Source organism: Poecilia latipinna, unplaced genomic scaffold (genome assembly GCF_001443285.1).
Source record: "Poecilia latipinna isolate Pla-1442-1.1 unplaced genomic scaffold, P_latipinna-1.0 Scaffold289, whole genome shotgun sequence".
Classification (NCBI taxonomy): Eukaryota; Metazoa; Chordata; class Actinopteri; order Cyprinodontiformes; family Poeciliidae; genus Poecilia; species Poecilia latipinna.
This window is the reverse complement of record NW_015112905.1, coordinates 399,978-409,861: the sequence shown is the minus strand read 5'-3', so window position 1 is coordinate 409,861 and position 9,884 is coordinate 399,978. Positions and strand designations below refer to the sequence as shown.

The window sequence follows — 9,884 nt, the reverse complement described above, 5'->3', positions numbered from 1 at the left end:
GNGCGGGATGTGTCGCCGGCGACACATCCAAATTTGCAGTACCGTAGTTCCGCCACACGTAGCGCTATCTGAAAAATTCCAACGGTTTCTGAAAGGGGAGGCGTTGCCCTTTCCAGCAAGTATCGGGTTAATACGGCAACTTCACAGCTGCAGCTGCAGAGAGGTAATTAATCCGGGGGGCACTCGTTTTATAGACGGCATATTGCGAAAATAACTTGCTGGATATTGAAAGTTCCAGTTGTTAACGATACATGGGTAAGTATATCATCTCACAGGACATTTAAAGAACTACTTACAATTAAAATAAGGAAGGTTTATTTAGGCAGACGCTTGAAACAACGGCGTAAAAGGGAGCAGGAGATAATATGGTGTTAAGTATCTGCAGTAAAAGAAGCGGCAAAGTCCAGATTTTGTTTCCGTTGGGCTAAATCTTAGTGCAAACCAAATTAATTATTTGTCACAATGAAAAAGAGCAGGAACTGACTTTTACGTTATTGCCACAGTCCCCCAACCTACCATTTGGGGTGGGATTTTTGGGCTTCAACCCCCTACTGAGAAATACCTAAAACTCTGGAAAGCAGAATAGACGTTGCTAAGTATTGATGGCTTTGAGGTTCTTGGGGTCCCTGAAATTCACACAAAGCAGCTGTCTAGGACTTTATAGCCATATTCCGGGTCTGGAGAAAGTTACAGGGCTGAGTAAGACATCCTGACTGAAAAATTGCAAACATGCTCTTGATGTGTTTTTCATTATGTATATACACATATGGCACATGTGGGCCGCTGTGGCTCTGTAGGAAAAAAGGAAAAAGTAAACTCAAAAAGTTTCCCCCCTGCCACTTCACACTTTACAAGGCAGGTCAGTCACAAGTTACCCTACTTTTCTGTATATTAAATGAGACATTTAATGTAAAAGTGCTGAGTGGTTGCTATGAATAGAAAAGTGCTAAACCTAAATGTGCTCTGCCCATTTGCTACAGGCCATGTACTAAATGGTATAAGTAAGTGTTTTGATGAATGATGAGTCTATTTTAAGTTTGTCCTTTTTCTCACGATATCAGAGTATAAAATGACAACACCTATTAATTCAGATATGTGGTGTATTTGTCAGCACATATATTTTTTTTACTTTTCCTTTACCAATTTTTTTTAAATAAATGAATTTGTGTTGACATACTCAGAGGAGGGTGTAGAAATCAGTTGTATTAAAGGAAGCCCATGGCTGTCTACGCCTGTAGCTGAATTGTTACGGACAGAGAAATGTGCTTCCTCAACAACCCATGCAGATTTAAGAAAAAAAGCTAAAACTGACTGTAAGCTAAGGCTCAAACCACGTCCCTCTTTTTCCAACATATCTCAGGCTTTTCGGTTTGTATTTGATTCTTAGTGAGAGCTTTTGACTTGTGTCTCAATCTTAATACATTATTTAAATCTACTTTAGATGGCAATTCTGATGAGATATAAGTCAAATTATCCTAAAAATGCTGAAAGTGAGGCAGTAAGTACCACCGATGTAGGCCGCATTTTCTCACAGTGAGTTATGTAGTTGATTATAATCTGGGGGAAAAAGGTTGGATCTTTCAGTATTTTTCTTACCAGAAGAAAAGCTGGGCTGACAAATTTCCAGCACAGCCTCCAGTAAAGCCCTGGCTTGAAGCCCATCATTCGCTCAATATCTTCACTAAAGCGGTCCACACCTGCACAGAGCATGAAAGGTTAAATGGTTTCATCAGAGGTGAAGTAATATGTTGTCACGCTAAAGACTCCACATGTGTGTTTTTGTTCCAAGGGAATCTATTTCATTTCTAACTGGAAACAGAAATTCACAAACATCTAAATCAAACATCTAAATTGTGAACGCTATAGTGAACGCTAACTTACCATAAAACCATGCCACTCCAATGGCCTCAATCAGCACACCAAAAAGTATGGCAGTCCCTGCTGCATACTTATCTAACAATGTCAGAACATAGATCCCACCCTACAGAGAAAGATACAAAAGAAAATGTGAGTCTCAGTGTCAAAGTGCATCTTAACAAATTAGATCATCATCACAGTTAATTTATTTATTCTGTTGAACATAAAAAAGTGAAACTCATATAAAGATTTATTGCACACAGGGTGACATATTTCAAGCACTTTTTTCTGTTAATAGTGATGTTTAATGGTTTGCATCAATTGTTTGTCTTTGAAAATGATAATTTTACATAATCCCTCTAAAAACCTTGGCGTACCTTTTAATCAATGTCAGAAACTAAACGTGCATATATTCTATGTTCAGTCGAGCTTTTTCATGTTTTATTGATATCATCTCAACACTTTAATCTATAAAAAAAATTGAAAGCAAAAAAGTTGTTCCATTTTCTAACATTTAAATTTATATAAGAAACAAACCACATGAATCCTTCATGAAATCTTTCCCAAGTCTTTCTGTGTTTGAGTTTTACATGCCACAAAACTGTATTATTTTTCTGGCTGCTAATGAATGAATTGGAATGCAAGGGAAATTTAATTGTTGACTTCCTGGATGCAGTTTAATTGAATCCAGTGTCATCAGATCGTGATGCAATAGTTCATTGCTTTTTGCTTTCACTGCTCACTGTTTTCTTATGAAGATGCAAAATCATGAGAATTGAGTTCAGTGCAGTTCAGATAGACTCTTTCATAATGAGTCAGCAAAGCTTGACTTGTATTAATGAAAGAATTTTTAGAAAATCTTTGCAACATTTTGAGGAGTTTATAAATAAACTTTAAAAAGCATCATAAATGTTGATACTGACATTAGTAACGCAAAATAGGGCAACAAGGAAGGTTCCAAAAGCTGTGGCGAATGTAAAGAGCTTTCTGTTTCTCTTAAGAATCTTGAAGTCATCTGTCAGGCCTGTGATGACCGCCTCCATGCCGCCCATCTGAAGGAAACAGACAGACATGAAATCCAGAAATGTCTCCAAACCAGACATGCCTACATACACTGAAACTTTCACTTTTTATTTGGTTTGTAAGCCCAAATATTATTATATCATCACTTTAATCAAACAAGTTTCTATCCATCCGACACATAGCTCTAACCTCTAACGTGCAAAAATACAGTTTGGCTTCAGTTACTGACACTTTAATGAACTGATTATAGTAAGTAAATAAGTAATGGTACATTAATATCTATTAAGATGTCTTAGGATTAAACTCTTGATTTGATTATGTGAAAAGAACAGTGAAAATTTACTTTACAGGGGTGTTTGTGCTTCTCCTAAAATATTACGTTTATTTGACATTGGACTCTAATTACTATAAAGTTTGTTGCTGTTGAAAATTAGATTAGCTTTGGCAGATTCAATATTATATCACTCTGAGCCGTGACAGATTAAAATGTTCTTCTTCAGATAAGTCTTTCCAAATACACGATAAAATCAAATAAATACATTCAAGGTATTGTTGATGTAATTTAATTTGCTAATCATCCAAAGTTTAAGTGTTCCTTGAGGAAAAAAAATATGTTAGATGAACATGTGTGTTCATTTAATATGTATAATATATTTTTTTTTACAAGTAAACTCAATCTGTGGTAAAGAGTCTGATTTAGTTATTTTCAGTTTTAATTTTCTATATGCAGGATCTGTGGTTTTAATGACTTTTTTAAATGCATTGACATTATTCGCACCAATACTGAGAAGCAATAACAATTCTTATTTTACTATTTGCATAAAACCTTCCTCATAGCTGACGGTTTTGGTTGTCGCTACAGTGTAAATGTAAAAACTGAAAACCCCCCCGAAGGAATATAAAACTCTGAAAGTGTCGTAATCTAAATATGCAATGAATTCACCATGTTGAGTTGAATAACTGAAATCCAAAATCTTAGGAAAACATTAAATAGCACTGGTTTTTCTTGACTATTGGCCTGGAACTAAAACAGCGCTGGGATGAATTCCTTCAACAAACAGCACGAATGAAATGTTTTTGTAGATGTTATACAAAAAGAAAAGAAAAAAGGAAAAACAGACAACTTAATTGTATTCACCCTTAAAGTCAATGTTTTTGGCAATTACAGCTGCAAGTCTCATTTGATATGCCTTTGTAGTTTTAGCTCATGTAGCCAATGGAATTTTTCCCCATTTCGAAAACAAAGCTGCTTTGCTGCAAAGGTCCAGCCATTACCATACTGAAAGCTGAAATTCTGCCCCCTATAAGGCTTCCCTCAAGAAATCTGTCATCACCATATTTCTCTGAAACAGTGTCTTAGAATAAATATCTGAGGCTTGCGTTTTCCCATAAATGTTGAAAGAGGTATGTTTCCAGGGACCTACAGTGTGTTTTACAGCATAGCAAAGAAAGGGAGGATGGCTTAAGTTATTGTTGTAATAAAATCTTAAATTTCCCCTCTAAAGGAAAACATAAAGCTGGTCAGACAAGTAGCATAAGATCTGGTGAGATTAAACTCCATATTATTTATCTTCAAACTGAACGCCGTCTTGCAAGTGCTGTCAAGTTGCAGTAAGTAAAGACATTACAAAAGCATTACAGAAATCTATTGTTCATTCTGTTGTTTCTATTGTTCATGAGGCAGCATTTTAGTTGAATGTGGTAAAAGGTTTTGCTCTTTTTTTCCCCATGCTGGCAGCCGTTATTTATGTGTAGCAGTTTGTAGGTGATCTCCAACTACAACGATTATTGGATAGTTTATGCCTCTTTACCTCCTTGGTGAATGGCAAACTTTACAGCAAAATACATCAAATTATTGGAAATAAACATTCAGTTTAATGAAGCACACAGCAGTTTATATAGATCTGCCTTCACATCCTGGATTAAAGTTCTGAACCCTTCCAATAGTCACTGTATAATTCACATCCTGCATCTTTTTGACAGTTTTAACCTCCAGCGTACAGTGGGTAAGGCTACTCACCGAGCTATCAATGCCCAAAGTCAGCAGCATGATGAAAAACACAATAGCCCAAAATGTTGAGCCAGGTAGTGTTGCAATTGCCTCTGGATAGATGATAAACACCAAACCTGCCCCTGTAAGCAACCAATAATATGAAACACTTTTATTTACATTCAAACTGTTATGTAGAAGTTATGTAAATCATAGCATTGCATATATTTTTTTCTTACCTTCTGTTGCTACATCTTGCACTCTCACATTATGCTTTTGGGCCATGTATCCAAGAACAGAGAATATTGCAAACCCTGAGAAGAAACTAGTGACGCAATTCACTGTGCTGGTCAAGAGAGCATCCCTGGGTTAAAAACACGCAATGATGAGAAGTTAGAAATATATTTTATCAACATAAATAGTTAAACATTTTCACATATCTGAAGTTCTACAGTCTGGTAAAGGGATCATTAGGAGACTTTTGTGTATGTTAATTTATATGTGTACTTTAACTTTGAGTATAATTATTGAGTTGAATTTAAATACAATACAGCTTTTAAATTAAGTAAATTTAGTTTAATTTTAATGGTTTTATCTTCTGGCAAATACTGAAGATTAACAGGAAATTTCAAATCTCCTGATTTGGTGGCTTAATGGATAATTAGAGAGCAGTTCTGTGACCACTGACAGAATGAATAAGGTCGCAGTGACCTCAGCCACCTCCTGGGTTTAAGGAGCAGAAGCCTCTGAATGAGCAATTTCCTTCCATTTGACTTCCCTTTCACTTTCCTTTTGTTCCTATTTTTATGGGCTGTGAACAATTTAAAGATGTTTTCACTGAACACCGCTGTCCTGTCTGCTTATTCAGGTCATTAGACACGTACATGAAAAGAATCAGCCAAATCTTTAGTAGATAAGAAGAAAAGGCGCATGACTCTGACTGGCCTTCAAAATATGTCAGTTACTTTATTTTAGATAAATGGGGGGGGGGAAACATGAAAAACTACATTTAAAAACTTTTAAAAAAAAGATTTATCATTGAAGTTAACAACATAACAATGTCAGAATGTGAGGAATTTGAACATGACGTTGATGAGCCAAAGCAGTCCTGTGTTTTTACAGGGACTTAGTTTTAACATTTTGAAATGCTTAATTGTTAGCCTGATCTTTCTCTACAAGGGTCTGGTTTGTCTGTCTCACTCAGTACCAATTTCTCAGATGTCTTGAACTGCCTTGTTTGAACCCAAAACTTGTTTATACTCAGCTAGACAACCAAAATAACTTCCTAAGGCATTTCAACAAAAATCTGTAGTGTCAATACAGTTGATTAATTGAAACACAGCTTCCTTCAAGCCTTCCAGCCTTATGCCGTCTTCTAAACTTCAAACAGTGCTTATTAAGAGACCTTAGCTCAGCTCATAAAAACAAAACAGTTTCAGTTTTGTTTGGAGGGACTGATACAATGTAACGCAGACATACACATTTGGATATTCTCCGTCTAACAAAGAGTTTTTTCCACACTTCTGTCTGTGCCTGCACTCTGTTTCTACCCTGTCACCCTTAACATAATCTGACGAGTGAACAGCACACTTATGGACTGTTAATGTAGGAAAAGACAAGCTCAAACCCTTTTGTCTGCTGTGAGTTTATTGTTAGCTTTGATGTTGACTGCATTGTTATATCCCCATTTACAAGCTGATTTGAATTTAAGGGTTTGCCAAATGTGTAAGCATAAAATAACACAAAGCAATACAAAAAAAAACATTACTATTATAAATTTTAGTAGTCGTAGTAGAAGTCAGAAACAATTTATGTAGTTTAGTAGTAGTTAACTTGTTTTCTGTACTTGCTTTTTATCGTTAATCCGGTCTTTTCCTTTTCAATTAGTTAAATCGTGTTCATTTGTTTTTGTTTACATGCTCTCAACCTCTAGCAAGACTTACTTGCTATCCTGAACAGCACACTTATGGACTGTTAATGTAGGAAAAGATAAGCTCAAAACCTTTTGTCTGCTGTGATCTGAAGAACAGCAGCTCTCTGAGAAAAATCAACAAAACATGCAACAAACTATTATCTGGCATCCCTTCCTGGTCTGTACTTTATCTGTCCTCAAACACTAGGACACTCAAGTAAGCTGGACAGATTAGCATCATCTATGTCTTGTTGTCTAGTTGCAATATGGAAAGCAATGCTGCTTAGAAACAGCAGGATGTTGCTGTGGGCTTGTTTGGGATTATCAGAAACTCACTGTGAGCCTCCTTACCTGTAGCAGTTGTTGTTAAACTTGTTATAGCTGGAAAACGCAATGAGGACACCAAAGCCTGCTCCCAGTGAGTAGAATATTTGTGTAGCAGCATCGATCCACACCTATAGGTTAAATAAGGCAGTTATTGTTCATTATGAATACACAAGTAGTTAGAATGAATGTTATTTATTTTTCAATGATATGTATTTTAGATAGTTAATTTCTTGTTTTCCTTCCTCACTTGCATCCAGGATAAAATTGGATTATATCCTCTTGTTTCACAAAGAAAAACTGCTTATTCTGGCTTTCATACTAACTATGTTTAAAGATAACATTCACAGTGTTCGTACGGCAAAAACCTAATTTTCTTAACCCTTTTAAATATTCGTTTACCCAGTTGGTGGAATGTTCCCTTTCCTCCTTACCTGCATTTAATAACTGCAGAGCCAATTGAGTCTAGCTTTTAAGTTTGGGGAAACCAATTGTCTGCCTAGTAATGAGTAGTGTTACAGAAACAATATTACATAAGATAGCAGAGTTCAATTAAAATAAAATCATGCATTCAATAATAAGACAAGAAATGTTAAAGCTAACATTAAAAAAGTCTGCTCAAAAATGAAACTTTGATTTTATCTTTTTGTTTGCCACTTTCTACAAGTGTGGCAGGGCTCATAAGTTTGTAACCTCTCTCTCTGACCTCTAGGTTGTTTAGTCGGTTGAAATCAATGTTGAGGTAAGCTTTGATCCCCTCCATGGACCCTGGTAGAGTTATGCCTCTGATGAGCAACACAAACAGGACAATATACGGCATAGTCGCTGTGATGTACACGACCTGAAAATATGCACAGAACAAATAGCACATAGGTTATCCAAATCACCATCGTACTCCCCAAAATAATCCAACGTTTGTCAAATAAATACAGAAAGACTGTTCTTTTTTCTCAAATAAAAAAAAAATGTAGGTATCTTAGAACCTTAACACACAACAGCAATAATTGTAATATCACTTTTATGCTCACTTAAATTCAATGTTTGTTAAAAAATAAATAAAACATTGACAGTGGGCTGTCTTGTTCAAAGAAAACTCTTTTTTATAAGCAAAGTTCCAGTTGGAGATAACGGTTGGTCAGCACCTGACAGCTGTTTGTCCAGATGATCAAGCACAGAGTCTACTGCAAGACATAAACTCTCTGATAATGCTGTGAATATCAGATTTATAACTCAGTGGAGTAATGACAGTATTGGTCACTACCATACCATATGCTTCTGTCAACAGTTAGCCTATGAATAATATGTCAAAAAATAAGTACAGGTGGCCCATACCTTCCCTGAAGACTTGACACCTTTCCACAAGCTGAAGTAGAGGATAAATACAACCACAACCAAGCACAGCGTTAAGTCCCACCGAGGCAAGCCCAGGTCCTGAATACCTTTACTTTCATGGAGATGCAACACACCCCGTCTGCATAGGAGAGACAAATCCAAATCCAAATGTCATGATACCCAGAAGCCATTGTTAGTTTTGGCATACCCTTATTTATAGATAATGTTAGTTTTTGATTCAGTAATCTGGACAAGACTCAAAAGATGCACTTAATTTTTTTATGGATTATTGCACCCAAAATATTTTCTGAGCATGAAAAAGAAATAAGCAACTGTTTTTTTCACAAGATAATTAATCTAAGTTGTCTATTAACGTGGAATGGAACTTAAATACAGGGATAGCGTTAGGGTTGCTAAGTATCTTAGCTGTAATCTTAAATCTCAGTTTGTAGAATCTAGCTGACTATCATACTGACATACACACACCTAAAACTGCTGTCACCGTTGCAATCAAAGTCATAGCTATTTACAATGACTAGTTTGTTACTAAAAATCCTTATGTGGTATGTTGCACAACAAAAAGTAATAAACCCAATTAAAGTCAAGCACACTTTTTGAAGCAGGTGTATTCAAATGCTTAAATGCAATGTTCAAAATAAGTTGCAAGAACTTTTAGTTGAACAGATTTTCTGTGTCTGCAGACTAAAACTCAGTCGTTTAAGATTTAGCTGTTGTTGATCTATGATTCTTTGATATATGCTGACATATCTTTCTGTTAAACTGAACCACCCAGTCTATTGGGCCGCCAAGGGAGTTTTAAAACAAGTTTTAAATAGCTATCAGAGGTTAAGATGGGAGGAAAAGAGCAGGGGTGATAGCACTCCACCCTCGGCTAACATATCCAACCTGTTGATTTCACTTCATCTTAATGTACCATGGACAATACGCTGGATGAGATACATTTAATAACTCCACTTCGTTGATATTCAGTATTGAAATAAAATTTATCTCAAGCTTGTTGACACTGTGTACAAAGGCAAAAAAAAAAATATGATCATTGATTTTCACAGAAAATTAACTACTTTTGTTTCAACACCTTGCAGGTTCACATAAGTAGATCAAAACTGTCAAGATTAAATTGCTAATATTTAATGTTTTCTTCTGTCGAGCTGTCAGCTCAAAATGGACTTCCAAATTTACTGATATCTTTAGTTCCTGTGTGAATTTAAATAAGCAAGGAATACTCCAGAAAGCAGTATGAGCTCTAATCTTATCTTCATAAACTGTTATTCTACAGTTTTTAAGAATGCCACAGGATAAAATCTTTATACAGCCTTCTGATCATGACTTCTTTGTTTTTACATCATACATGTATGTTCTTTTAAAGGAATGCTCCGTCAATTGCCTTTTCAAACCTCTAACCTGACCTCTAACCCCAAATGTGTC

The 9,884-nt window shown here is 35.8% G+C and overlaps 1 protein-coding gene across 1 annotated transcript in view; it reads right to left on the bottom strand.

Moving 5' to 3' along the window:
* Positions 1 to 9,884, bottom strand: part of slc6a2 (solute carrier family 6 member 2) — a 38,692-nt gene that overhangs the window by 17,061 nt on the left and 11,747 nt on the right. The window contains exons 5-12 of the mRNA XM_015034147.1: positions 8,439 to 8,577; positions 7,813 to 7,947; positions 7,134 to 7,237; positions 5,110 to 5,234; positions 4,901 to 5,013; positions 2,781 to 2,909; positions 1,882 to 1,981; positions 1,597 to 1,697 (exon numbers count right to left, since the gene is read on the bottom strand). Of these exons, the coding sequence (XP_014889633.1) occupies positions 1,597 to 1,697; positions 1,882 to 1,981; positions 2,781 to 2,909; positions 4,901 to 5,013; positions 5,110 to 5,234; positions 7,134 to 7,237; positions 7,813 to 7,947; positions 8,439 to 8,577 (946 nt within the window). The remainder of the gene's footprint in view (positions 1 to 1,596; positions 1,698 to 1,881; positions 1,982 to 2,780; positions 2,910 to 4,900; positions 5,014 to 5,109; positions 5,235 to 7,133; positions 7,238 to 7,812; positions 7,948 to 8,438; positions 8,578 to 9,884) is intronic.